At 33.1% G+C, this 14203-nt stretch overlaps 1 protein-coding gene across 1 annotated transcript in view; it reads right to left on the reverse strand.

Moving 5' to 3' along the window:
- DNAH12 (dynein axonemal heavy chain 12) overlaps positions 1 to 14203 on the reverse strand; it is a 65572-nt gene that overhangs the window by 10150 nt on the left and 41219 nt on the right. Inside the window, exons 47-62 of the mRNA XM_032194341.1 lie at positions 14019 to 14181; positions 13213 to 13293; positions 11817 to 11993; positions 10840 to 10971; positions 10299 to 10388; positions 8656 to 8796; positions 8285 to 8526; positions 7749 to 7896; positions 7135 to 7280; positions 5908 to 6122; positions 5143 to 5335; positions 4065 to 4257; positions 2923 to 3095; positions 2293 to 2433; positions 1272 to 1430; positions 774 to 918 (exon numbers count right to left, since the gene is read on the reverse strand). Of these exons, the coding sequence (XP_032050232.1) occupies positions 774 to 918; positions 1272 to 1430; positions 2293 to 2433; positions 2923 to 3095; positions 4065 to 4257; positions 5143 to 5335; positions 5908 to 6122; positions 7135 to 7280; positions 7749 to 7896; positions 8285 to 8526; positions 8656 to 8796; positions 10299 to 10388; positions 10840 to 10971; positions 11817 to 11993; positions 13213 to 13293; positions 14019 to 14181 (2539 nt within the window). The remainder of the gene's footprint in view (positions 1 to 773; positions 919 to 1271; positions 1431 to 2292; positions 2434 to 2922; positions 3096 to 4064; positions 4258 to 5142; positions 5336 to 5907; positions 6123 to 7134; positions 7281 to 7748; positions 7897 to 8284; positions 8527 to 8655; positions 8797 to 10298; positions 10389 to 10839; positions 10972 to 11816; positions 11994 to 13212; positions 13294 to 14018; positions 14182 to 14203) is intronic.

Genomic DNA, 14203 nt, shown 5'->3' on the forward strand with positions numbered 1-14203 from the left:
ACCTAGAGAGAGACCTTTCTAGTTTGCACAGATGTGAGACTAGTTTTGCTGAATGCTTCAGAAGCATAGGTTTCAGCTCATGTTGTCACCCCCTGCCTTTCATTTCTTTTTTTTTTTTCTTTTCCCCCAAAGGTGATTAAAATGTTTTTAGCAAATAAAAGGTAAAATAACTCATATGAGCAACACTGAATCACACTAAAACTTTAATTGAGGCTTTACCTAGTGTGAAGGACCAGCATGTTTCCCCCTTAGAATTAATTACACTAATGTTCACTAATAAGCAGTTGCAACATGTACTTTAAATCCTAACATTGGTTGTTCCTAAACAGCACACAATACAATTTGATAAGTGAAATAAGGAAGAATGTGTTAAAAGCTCTATTTGGCTGTTCAGCACATTTCATCTCTCTATTCCCATTTAACCTTTAGTATGAAAGCACATTGTACTGAACACTGTGCATTTCTTCTTGTTAACATGTCCTGCTCTTGGGTATATGGGGTGCATCAAAGAACAGACTGAACATGAATGAGCACTTGAAGAAAACTAGAACGATGAATATCCTCTGAAAAATGCAAACAGAATATCTCAGATGATGCTTCTGGTGTTTTCACTGCTTAATTGAAAAATAAGAATAGCATTTATTTTCTTAATAACCTGTTCTTAATAATCTGTTGTTCATCATATTTTCTTTTAACAACTATTTTTTTTTTAATAACTATTGCAAACTATGGTATAAGACCTGCAACAAACACATGATAATGTATCATTTTACCTTGTCTGGCCTTAAGCACCGAAGAATTACCATCTTTTGTAATTCGTTTAATGTATTATTCCATTGTTCTGGTAACGGAAAGCTTTGTGGCTCTTTGCTGTCATAAATTTTTTGCCATTCACCTATATTTTCAGTCACGTGATTCCTAGAGGAAAAAGTGCTTACAGTTACTGTAAATACTTGGAGTGTATTTTGATATTTATCAAAAATACATCTATATCAGAAAATAATCCAACAGCTGAATGAAGCTCTTTCCCCAGCGTGCTGTTGCAGAAATACAAGACTTCACCTGAAAGGTTCTGCGTTGACAGTAAGCTCTGCTTCCTCTTCTATCCAGCATTGTGTGGTACTTGAAAGAATCATAGGTGTGGGATGATGGCATGAATTTTTGGCTTCTTGTATTTCAGGAAAAACTCCACTTTAGAACATTTCTTTTCAGCATGTTGTGCGTAATTTGTTCAAAAACAATTATGGATAATTCATATCATTTTACTATACCTCAGTCCTTTCAAAGCTGGGATTTCACTTGCACGACATATTTCATCCCAGCTCTTATCTGGTAGCCAAGATGGATCTGGATTCTTGTATTTATTCTTGAGACCCACACCACCAGTTAGTAAGAACATAAACTCTTGACGTTCAATTTCATTTTTAGCCCTATATTCCAGGCAGGGAAAAAAACAAAAACAAACAAACAAAAAACAGTTAGCAATACTCCTACTGCAGTAACAGCTGAGATCAGACCACAGTATTCTAGACAATCAAGAAATTGTATGGTAGACAATGACTGATAACACCTACAGTAATGATTTCAAGATTTAAAAGTATATATCTACTTATTTGTTTTTAAAAAGTGCTATTATTCTTAATTTTTAAAGGCTTGATAGAAAAAATAGATTCTGGGAATACAATAAAGGAAAAAATTAGGCCAGGAAGAATGGTCCATATACAGGTATGTACACACTGTTATTAAATAGATATGTGCATTATAGTCATGATCACACAATTTTGAATTTATCTTTCATTTCACAATGTATTAGCACAAAATTCCCCTCCCCCCAAAAAAAGGCACAGGAAGACAAATAAAAAGACAGTAGAAGAGAGAAGACTACAACTGAGATCTCATGATGGATGCAAACAGGTATAAGAGGAAGATGAGGGAAAATGGAAAAAAAAAATAAAAAGACAAAAAGCTAGAAGTTGCTAGAATGGCACAATAGCATCAGACTTCTATTTATAAACTTATTAAGTAATAGCAATAGCTTTTGATACTACTATCCATTTTCTTTAAACGGATGTATTTTCTTTAAAAGATGTATCAGTGACTAAGCCATTGGTTTAAATATGAACACAAACATTTTTTCTGTAACATGCCCAAAGGCTATAGTAGTGATACATGTACCTACATCTTTCACTAGTCCATATTATGAGTATTTAAAACCCCAAATATTCTTGACTTTTTCCCCAGTAAGAAAATCATTGGTTTCTGTTATTAAAAACTTAAGAAAAATGAGCTTACATGAGAAGATTGCAGCAGAGTAAGAAGGAAAAGAGCAGCTTGTCCTTTTCAAACAGTGAGCGACACACATTGCAGTACAAATTGTATGTAAAGTGATCAGTTAGATATCGAAGTCGCTTCTCCAAAATTTTGGATTTGTTACTAAGAAGAAACAAATAAGGTGAGACTTCAGATTTAATAACTTAAGCAAATCAGTTAAGAATCTAAATCTATTTAACGTTGTGGATGAATCATATTAAGCCTGCATGCTCCACAAGAGACATAGAAGCCCATTTCCCCCCAAATTCAATTACACTCAATGCTTCACAGCTCTGTTGAGAGTTCCAAGCAAAATAATGAACTGATTTGCTGGAGTTAGGTGGCAGCACTCTTGTAGTGTTCATAGTGAACACCCTTTCTATAAGCAAGGTTCTTACAAATACTTAAATATTAGTCTGCAGTTCATGCTTACAGTTCATGACTTGCTCAAACAGTGACTAAAAAGAATATTTATTTTACTAACAAATTATATTTTGTTTCAAAAGCCTACATTTAAAGAGGGCTGAGAGGTAAATGGTTTAAAAACAGAGGGAACTGTTCAGAAGAAGAGAATGAAAACATCTTATTTTATACTATAAATACTGTATTTACCTATCATGAATAGAGTTGATGAAGAGATTAACAAACCAGCTAAGGGAGTATTGGTACATGGGATCAATGTTTGCCAGGTCTGCAATACTGAAGAACAGCACCGATGAATGCTTTGCAATTGGTCGATAGCCTTCTCGAGATTCAGCTATTTTAAGCTCCGTTTTCTCTGCAACCTACATATCAATAGTAATTTCAAGTTTGTTTGTTTGTTTGTTTTCCCCAAAGACAATCTTCCCGTTCTTTGGAACAAAAATGTTCCTACCAAGTAACATCATTAAAATATTTCTACACAGCACTTTCTAACACTACAGTGAGACAACTTTAATGTTCCAAAATGCACAATCACAATAGGTAATGCCTACACTAGGAAAATGAGCACTTTAATGCAGCAGTGCCTGATCTATTTATCTATACTGTAGGATGCAATAGTCAAAACAAAGGATAAACATGTCACAACAGTTCTGATGCATCATTTAGCTGCAACTGTATCAATCTGTATCTCTGCAATATTAAAAAATATGGGCAATTTCGGACTGCTCATGTATTTAAGCTCTATTTATTCTACTACAAATCAGCTTTATACAAAATAATACTTTGAATATAAAAAGGTTTTTCAGAATTAAACTGTTAGACATATTCTAAGATTACCCTTAATAGGTATTAACAAAAGGACAACATCAGCTTAAAGAAAGTTTGATTTCTGTTAAGTCTGTAATAATTTTGAAAACATCTTTATTCTTTTATTATTTGGGTCTCATTTACTTCAGATGGTATTTTATTCATTAAATATAAAAAAGAATCTAGGCTTGAATACCTATATTAGTCACCCAGATTATTAATGTCTGAGTTTTCTTTTTGTTTTTAAAATTAGGTCCTTCCTTTAGCTTAACATGTTACCTTAACTTCAGAATTTGCCACTTTTTATTCAGTCCTTTAGATAGATATATATTCTTCAGAACATGTGTAAATTGGAGACTGAATAAACCACCTGTGGAGATTCTAGAATAGTCCAAATCTTATTTCTTCATATTTCACAAGCACAGAATTTCTTCCTTGCATCTAATCCACAGTTCTTTTGCTAGCTGCAAATTTCACATTTAATTTGTACATATTATTAAGGAAAAAACATTATCATTCCTTACCTGCTGTTTTTTTGTGATTTCATTGGCCGTTATTTTAGCAGAATCCAAGATCTCAATAGCACTCTCATCTTCCAGAATATTCCCTTCAGATGACTGTAAGGTTTCTAAAATTTTCCTCTCAATTTCTTTTAGATTCTTTTTATTGGCTGCAGACTGAAGGATGAGAATATTTCTTTCCTCTTCTAATTCTGGTCTGATGAAGAAAAACACGTATAGCAAACATAGTCAATTCTCATCTTCCACTGACTATAAAGGAAGCCCATGAAGACAACTCTCTGTTCCCACCATAAATATTTGTGAGTATTCCCATCAGTTTAAGTGGGTTGCTACTGTTGAGCATATATTTATAACAGAGTACAGATTTCTTTGCATAACTTCAGTTCAGTATTTGGAAATGAATTGCTGAGTTTTAACATCTTAGCACTTTTCAAATGTCAGCACATCCAAGTTTTACTTTATTATATCTCTGGATCTGAAAAAAAGTGCGATATGCAGAGTAAGTTTACTCCTGGAAGCAGTTTTTTAGCAAACATAATTTAGCCCAATTGCATAGACATTTCTGTATGACCCAGAAACTACTTTACGTCTCTGTGAAGGTTCAGATAAGACCTGTATTAAGTTTCAGAAGTACTCTGTATTTATTTCACAAGAAATTAAAACTAAATCTTAATAATTCAGCACCTATGTCTGGCAGCTTAATCGACTTGCAAAAACACAGTAATGATTTAAACATAGAAAACTATGTCAATATTATTCAAAAATAAAAGAATATTGCAGGAGAAAATTGCCATAAAAAAAAATAAATTGATTTTACATCTGCTATTTTGATTATCTGTTGACACCTCACAGTAAACGTCACATAATCTACTTGCATTTCAGTGAAGTCCTAGTAAACTTTGTATAAGACAACTTAGAAAACCAAAAAAATTTTTAAGCTTTTACTGAGCAACACTTACAACATGTAACATTCTTACAACATGTAACATTCATTTTGCTTTACAACAAATTCACCTCTCATTTCCTTGGAATTATGCCATAAAATATTTTAAGTGGCCGTTTGCCAAACAGAGATACCTACCTCTCTTTTGCTACAACAATACCTAGCAATTGGTCTTCAAGTCCCTCTGGTGTTATCATAAAATTGAGTAAAGAAACTTTTGTAGAAAGTTCAGGCAAATAATGTGGATTTCTCAGTTTTGTGGTAATAAAAAACTTGAAATCACTGGAATACTCAATAACCATCTCACCAAGCCTGATACAATCCATGCCTCCTAAAGTTAAAATTAGAAACATTAAGAAAAACTTTATGTCAATTGCTTATAGAAAAAAACATTATTTCTGTGATGAATTAAAAGCAAATTTAAATGACAATTTTCTGAAAACTAAAAATGAATACATAAATCTGATACTCTGCAAAATTTTCACATTGACTGAAATTTTCAAACTGATTCAATCCAATTTCTACTGTACTTTCAATGTACATATACAATACCAGAGATGGGAATTGAGAACAGTGAAATTATTCTCAAATACCGGATTCTTAGGGACTACCCTTTCCTTCAGTTATCTTTCTGAAATAAACTCCAGTGAACAGTGTTTCAACTTTTCCCCTTTTCATTTCAGAACGGAGGAGCACATACTTGTGCTTGTCTGCATTTTCCGTCTTTTTCCAGATAAAAGAGAAAGAAAAGTTGAAAACCAAAGTCACAGCTACTCAGCAAGTTTCAGAGAAGCACAAGAAAGCTGTGGAGGTAGCAATAAACCGGGAAGTAAACCAGACAATAACATAGACTAAAAGCTGAACAGTAATGTAATCCATGGTTTAAAATTAATCTTGATGTACCTTGCTTAAAAGTCTGTTTAAGTAGCAGAGGTTCAAGTGATGGGTCTAGTTCTTCCCCAACATTTTCCAGCAGAAGTGGAGTTCCAAACTGAATGCAGTTCTCCAGGGTTCTCATATAATCTGTGTCACCGACCTTGATAACATTCAGGCGGTTTTCTTTCTCAAGATTCTTGATCCATTTATTTGCTTGACCTTGAGGATCAATCATTAATGGCCTAGAATATACAAAAACAATTCTCTGTTCTTGCAGAAATTTCAAGCTATATTAAAATGCTTCTGTGTCAGGTTGTCAAGGGAAAAGTGATAAAATCTTGATTTCAGTTATTTTAAAACTTAACTGACATATGGAGTACAAGTGTTTTATCACAACTTGAAAAGTAATAGCAAAAATAGTTTTAAGGGGTGCAAAAAACACTCATAACTTTTTCATAAAATACACCTGAATGCAGAATTCTATGAAGATCTTGTTCTGTCCCTCCACTAGAACTATCAGCATTTATTTATCTGTAGTTTTAAATTAAATTTATTTTTACAAATGCTGATAGTTTTGAGTTCTCTCTCACATATCTTTGCACCTAAAAAAAAAAATCAACAATCAGTTGCAATTTGAATCTGAGACGTTAGTATATTAGTTGGTATAAGGTTGGAATTGTAAGAAGGGCAGGGCAAGATGACTGTATTTTGATTTTGTTGAACAAAATTTGTTCCCCATTACTCTTGCTGATTTTATCCATATTTATGTATTTTAATAGAAGTCAAGAATGAACAATATTAAACATCTCCACTTACTGCACCATTCAGAGAATTTAAGTAACATTCAAAGAATGGAATTATACATTGTAATCCAAATGCAATCTGAATCTATAGTTAAGACGCTTAAGATAACACAGATCACAGGAACATTAATAGGAAGTTTTATAATCTTATGTTCCAGCTGAGTGCAGACAATTTGTAGATAGCTAATGGGAGCTTTCACATCACTGCACCTCCAGAAAACTTTCAGTAACTATATATTCAAATTCCTCTAGTCTAATACCTCTCAAACTTATTAAATTCAGAAGACAAGGATAAAAGGTTTCCAGTTCTGCTTTCCAGTACATTGTATTTACAGAGGCTAAACTGTCTCTAGATGTTTAAGGTTTTTGTTTGTTTGTTTTGTTTGTGTGTGTGTGTGTGTGAAATCTTGGGTTTTCTTGGATTAGAAAATTAAACCTTTTTGTCACCTACCAACGTCTGGAATTCTCAACAATGACCCCATTGTCTACAGAAAAGACATCAGTTGGTAAACCAGCAATATTCCAGGCTCTTATTTTTATTGGGTCACCAAGAGTATTACTCAAAGAGAAAGTATCAGAACAAGGGATATTTTTCTTCTGCAAGAAAAGAAAAATAGAAAAAAAAAAGAAAGAAAGAAAGAAAAAAAAAAACAAACCTTTATTACATGTTTCTTTACATCTTTTATTAAATGTCTTCAATTCAGATGGCCAAAGTACATTTCCTTTTAAGAGTTTTTTTAAGAGATTTTAAAGTTAATTCTTCTATTTAAAGGCAAAAGAGAGAAAATTCTGAGATTATATTTAAATAATAATCAAGCCTCACAAAGTTAATGATGTGCTCTCAATTTCAGACATGCTATTTTAAGTTTGAAGTAAATTCACTAATTCAATGAAGTCTAAATTTACATAATATTGGATTAGCAGAATTTATCTCACTTATTTTAATGAGTTTTATTAGGCTAGTAATAAACAAATTAAAAAGGATTTTAGGTTTAGGCCCACATTATGAAGCCTTTTGCAGCAGTCTAAAAAAAAAACTATTAAAAAATAAGATAATGTTCTAACCTTGCATAGCTTGCTCCAATCTTTCGTACATTCTTGTCGAAATCCAGCAGTAAATGCTCCTAGATAAGCTATCACACCAGCTGATATCAGAACATCTCCTGTCAAATTATCATACACGTCTTGAAGATCATTTGCAGCATTATTCCATCTATGACAAGCAGAAGATAAAGAATAAAATGCTGCTGAAACCCCCACATTTATGGCATTGATGACAAGCATCAACCTTTTTGTTATTGTTATATCATATATCATATAACATGTATGCACACGTTATATCTGTATCTCTATATAGAGAGATGTTGTTATATATATTACATTGTTGTTTCTTCATATTTTCAGTACTTTCTCTACAATTCTCTCAATGTTACTGCCTGCATTTTTATATTACCATAATCAAGAATCTTCCAAGGGCCCAAACAGTTATAATCCCATACAACCTTCAGATAGAAATAGAGTATTAAAGCCTCAGAGAACTGATGTAGAAACTAATGTTTCTACAATAGATACTATATCTGACATTTGAACTTTAATCTAACCTTGATTTCTCTCCACCAAGGCCTCCAATCAACTTCTCTGCTCGTTCTAGTTTTTTAGCACACAGATCAACCTGGAATTCTAAACGAGCCTTTTCTTCAGTTTTCTCAGTAAAGGTTTGTTCCAAAGCAGCCAAACGATTTTCGACCTCTTCAAGTTCATCTCTCTTCCGATTCAAAAGTGCTAGTGTCTCTGCTAAGGATTGCTGTGCCTCTCTCAAACGATCTTTCTTGGGTGCAACAACCTATTCAATTGCAAACAATACACAAATGCACATTTTGTATATTTATTATTTAATAACAATGCTTAAGGTGAAGATACCAAGCAAAGGAAAAAATTCATAATCACTGTGGGATTAGGATCAAAAACTTACCTTTGCAACCCTGTCATACACCTCCATTGCCATTATCCACTTACACAAACCCTCTGCTGCTGAGGAAGCTTTAGCCACCTTTGGTGGATCAAACTCTGGATTAGTCAGGTATTCAGCCCGAATCTTCTGCATGACAGCTGCCTGGATAATGAATGCATTACAGGTCATTAAATTTTTCATACAGCAAAGGCTTGCTGCTGACACTGATTGCCATTTCTCTATATATCAAAATAGTAAAGAACTGCTCAGCATTTATTAATTGTTGTAGAAACCACTTCTCATTTGTTTCCTTAAATTTCCCTGTCACTCTTTGCAGCCTTTCATGTTTTCATCCTAATCCTATCCTTATCCTTCATAATCACACAATTAGTGTATCTTCCATGTGGCAGTTACTTAAGTGTTAAGATCATTACAGTCATATAGAAGCCATAATTTACACTGTCCCTTGATGCAAAACATGCTAATTTCATTATTTGCTATCATTTCTTGACACAGCTATTGGGACTGACTATAAGAATGTGTATCTACTAACATAAGACAAGATCTGAATTAATTACATTGCTTGTACCTACTTTTTGGAACCAGCTTTCTAAAGGGCAAAGCAAGCTCAATCTCTACTGAACTTGGAAAACTGCAAGGATCACACTCTTGAATAGTAGGTCATCATTTGAAGTTATGTAGCTAGTACATTTTGGTTTATTGTGTATGTTCTAGTATATGTAAAAAAATATTGCCCATTTTTTCAGCATGCATGCAATCAAAATTACACAATTAGAAAAAAAAAAAAAACATTATAAAAAGAACCAATGTAGACAGTTATTTTAGAAAATGAAAATATAATACTGGAATAATTTACTGAGAAAAACTATCTTAAAAAAAAGGCATGGAAATATTGGACAGGGATCAAACGTTCACTGTCTCTACAAAATAAATAAATAAATAAAAATAAAACCAAAACAAAACACGTGAAATGAGGCTAAGAGGACCAAGCTTCAGAAGAAACAACACAGCTTTTCATGTCACTTAAAATAGACTTCTGGAGTGCTTTGTGAAAAGATCTTGTGGATATTGAAAGCGTATATGATCTTAAGGGGACTAGAGAAGTTAAAGAAGAGTGATTCACCAAAAACTATTAAAAACAGAAACTATCTAACTTAGGGCATCCTTCATTTAAATTCTGGGAGGGTGGAAAAATATTTGGTGAAAGTACCATACACACTATCCCTATTCTTATCAAGGCACCTAATTATGGCCATTTTGGGGTAAGACAGATGACAGTTTTGTGTTATTTTTATGTCTTTTTTTATGAGATAGTACTTTTAAATTTCAAAGTTAGAAACGTTTGTGCACAGGACATTTCATTCAAATAGAAAATAGGCAAAATAGAAGCCTTAGAAACTCCCAAAGGGAATTTTAAATCCTTTTGAAATGCCACTTACGAGGAAGAGAGAAAGTTTGACTCATTTGCGATGACAATATTCATCCTATAAAGATGCCTTGTAATCTTGTAAGCATTGTTGGTCATAATAAATTGACAAATTCTGGCCAAATGCGGCCACTAATATAATATTTTCTAATTTTCCCCCCCCGGAAGAAAATATACACATGGCAAAAACTACTGAATATTTAAACAAAAATCATACCGGAATATTGTCCTTGTCATACTCTTTCAAATCCTTTAAGAAATTCATGTCACCAAGCAGTTTCTTGCTTGGACCCCAGTAATCTAAAATCTACAGAAGAAAGCAGGAAATAACTTTTCAAACTTTAAAACAAACACACGCACAAAAAAAGAGTAACCTTCTCTAATAATCATGTATATTTAATACGGATGATCTTGTATCTCATTGACACAGCAATGAAGTCTATCGTATCAAATATATTCCCCCAACCAAGTCTAAAACCAGGCAGTGACTCAGGGAAGAATTATTTATTATCTCTTTACCTATATACGAGTTAAGCAAATTACATGTTTTCTTTGCATGTTTCAAAATTCCAAATTATGTAAATTGGACACTGAAGATGTCTGAAGCATAGTTTTCAGCAAAATAATGAATGGAGGCTGTAAATACTTGCTTACTTTACTGGACCTCAGGTTATTTTACTTATTGAACAAGTGCTCTGTGTTGTGACAAAGAATATGAATTACACTTTTATTTGCAACTCACAAGTCTGTCATATTACCTTGCCTCCAGTCCCTGAAGGATCTGGAATTCTTTCAGGTTTTATGTCTTTCATGACACAGACAGCAGCCATGACAAGTTTGACACCAGATGGAGGATTTTTCATTGATTTGACAATTGATATATCAGAAGGCTAAAATAAAAATCACATTAAAAAAAATAATTATGATGTTATGCTTTTCTCACCACTAAGATTAATGAAGAGAAAAAAAAAAAAAGAAATTATAGCACCATTGCCAATGAACATAATTATAAAGGACTTTAAGAACTTTTAGAAGGGATGATACGGCATTAGCAAGACAATTAAAAATACCCATTAATTTATCCTATGCAGTGGTAATAAAAATGAAAGAAATACTAGTAACTGTAAACTAATGATTAACTAAAATTATATTTTTAAAAGTCTAGGTCAGAATACTTTTATATGCTTTCATAAGCATCATTTAATATACATCTCATATCCTTCATAACTCCTACAAAGCAAATCCTGCAGGACTTTGTAAAAAATACTGCTTTCAGATCATGCCTAAGTCATGACTAAGTTATGACAAAGAGGAAACCTTTCATTTAAAGATCCAGATAATTTTTAGGCACAAACATTAGCCTTCTAACACATTGGTAGTCAACTTTAACTTAGCTGAAAGAAAAAATTCAGCTGATACCCCTGTTGATAACTTCAGGTTTTGGGTACTTTCCCCACAGGTGGACTTTCTTGCAAAGGAACAAACAAAATTTTAAACGCACAACCCCTCTCTCCCCTCCCCTACCCACCCCCCTTCTGTACTGTAATCTGAGTACATTGGAATGAACATCTACCAAATCATAACTGTTAATAGGTATTATATCTCTTTTGCCAAAACTCAGGAAATTTAGTACTTTTTAACATCCTTTCATCTCAGTGCATTCTTTCCCAAATAAACGGAAGAGTATCATCATACTAAGTAACTCTTCTGACTGTTGAAGTTTAGATTAGCTTGCCTTTAAAGTGTCAAGAGCATTAAGTGCAGCCTCCAGCGCTGGGATCGCCTCTGCCAGATCACTTTCACACTCATTTTTCAAAGCCTGAGCTTCTTCAGCTTTTTCTGTCGCAATTTCTTCATCTACTTTTACAATTTTTCTTTTTTGTTCTACTTCTGCAGATTCTATTTCTATAGTCTAAAGAAAAAAAGATATGGGTGAGCTTCCTACTGAATGATGAAACAAATTGAGATTACCTAGGTTAGCAGTTATGGAATAATTTGATATTCTCTTTTTATTTTTCAGTATTTCAATATTTTCATGTATTTTCAATTTATGTTAAAGGAATAATTTATTTCTTAGCATTGTTACGGATCTCGCAGCATTGTTACGGATCTTTAACAGTAGGTACACTGCATGAAATCAGATTACCATCAATAAAAGCTAAGCTACGTTCGAAGTTCATGAAAGAAAACAAGTGTGTGCATAAGGCTGTAATTCAAAACTGACTAGCTTTTACTGTGAGTTTTCATAGCTTCAGTTTGTATTACTGACTACATAAATTTATTTTATGTTCAGGGACAAGTCAACCCTTCAACCAAGTACTCCCTCTTCAGTTCTGCAGAAGTGGTATTTATTTTTCTTAGATGCTGTTTGCTCGTAGTGGTGGAGCTGAATTCTCAGTTTCTTAGAGTAGGTAGAAGACATACCACTGTATCTGTAAAAATACTTACAAGCACCAGAAGCAGGTGCACAGAAATGTTACTCAAATTTCACTTTTTTTGTGATGTGACAGTAACATACCAGATGTGTCTTTTCTCAAGTCAGAGTTTTCAAATACACTTAAGAGACTGTTCCCAAATCCCAATAAATTTCTATGAAGTTACTCCTTTTGAGGATCCTTTTAAATATCAAGTGCACAATCCCTGTGCACGCAAAGACAAAGCATGCAATACTTATCTTACTTATTTTGTATGCTGAAAAACCACAATGTTTGTGAATAATTGTGAGAAACCCAGTCTAACCCCTATTAGCGTGAATGTTTCTCTACCATCCTTTAGCACAGAGCTTAGACAAGGACTGTGTATTCATTTGACTGTGTATGTATTTTAAATAAAAAGTAAAATTTTCTTCCAGTTCAAAGGATATAAGCACAAACAGTGGCAAATTTTACAGTACTGCTAAGCGCAGTAAACAAGAAGCTCAAAAACCTGAACTCAGCTCTTATTTTCTAAAAGATACATATCGGTACTCATATGTAGGCATATTCTTTAGAATCTGTCAACAGTCAGCCAAGACACGGAACTACATTGTATGATTAGATTCCTCATTCAAAACTAATTACTATGAAGGTGAAATATATGATATATATATGCACATGCCTGTGTTAAGAATACAATGTTTTATGCAACTCTACCTTCATCATATTTGCATTATCCAATTTAGCCTCTTCCAGTTTGGGCTGCAGCTCAACTAGTTCTTGTTTCATCTCACCAACCTATACATATGCAAAAGAATTAACCAGGATTCTGAATTGCAAAATATAATTTCCAACAATTGATTTAGAACCTAGAAAATATCCAATGACTAATTTATTGGTGGAAGAAAATAACATTTGTTTTCAAATCAAAACACTTCAGAGACTTATTTTTATCTCATGTACACTCTCTAATTTTAAGAAGTACATTCATTTTTAGTACATTCACATAACTATTTAGGAAGGGAAGCTCTGTTCACATACTACTTAGAAATGCATGCTTAGAGGCCTTTGGACTCTAACATGACAGCTATGAATGTAGGGAAAAAAAAGCAAAACAAATTCATTGTATTTTTACTGTTTAAGATTGACCTTGGGATTGATCTTGAGATAATTTGTTTGAAATTAATCACACAAATTATTAGGTATAACAGAAAAATAATATATCATAAAAAAACTGTATGGGTCACTTTTGTATTTGCTGAAATGTACTGCCCCTCATCGTTAGAAAATATATTTTTTTAAACAAGGAATATTTTGTTCACACAGACCCAAACTAGAATGCAAATCATTTCTTAATTTTAACCAGATTTGGAACCAGAAAATTAAGGCTGCTCCCCACTTTAAGGAGACAAACCTCCATATATTTAAAGATCTGAAGTAGTGCTTTTGACTTATCTCTCTAGCAAAAGACCTGCTTCTGGCAACCATTCTGTATTTTCAGTTCCACTTCCATCCCAAATCACCTGTGATTCAGCAAAAGCTAGTTTATCTAGTCCATTCACATATTTCTTCTTGGCTGTCATTACAGAGTCTCGTTTCTCAGTCAGAAGTTTCCGAAAGGCAGCAATAAGTTCAAGATAAGAAGTGGGAGTAACATAATTATGGCGTTTGAGACTTTGAAAAAACCTATTAGAAATAAAGGATACCT

The sequence above is a fragment of the Aythya fuligula genome, chromosome 10, assembly GCF_009819795.1.
Source record: "Aythya fuligula isolate bAytFul2 chromosome 10, bAytFul2.pri, whole genome shotgun sequence".
Lineage (NCBI taxonomy): Eukaryota > Metazoa > Chordata > Aves > Anseriformes > Anatidae > Aythya > Aythya fuligula.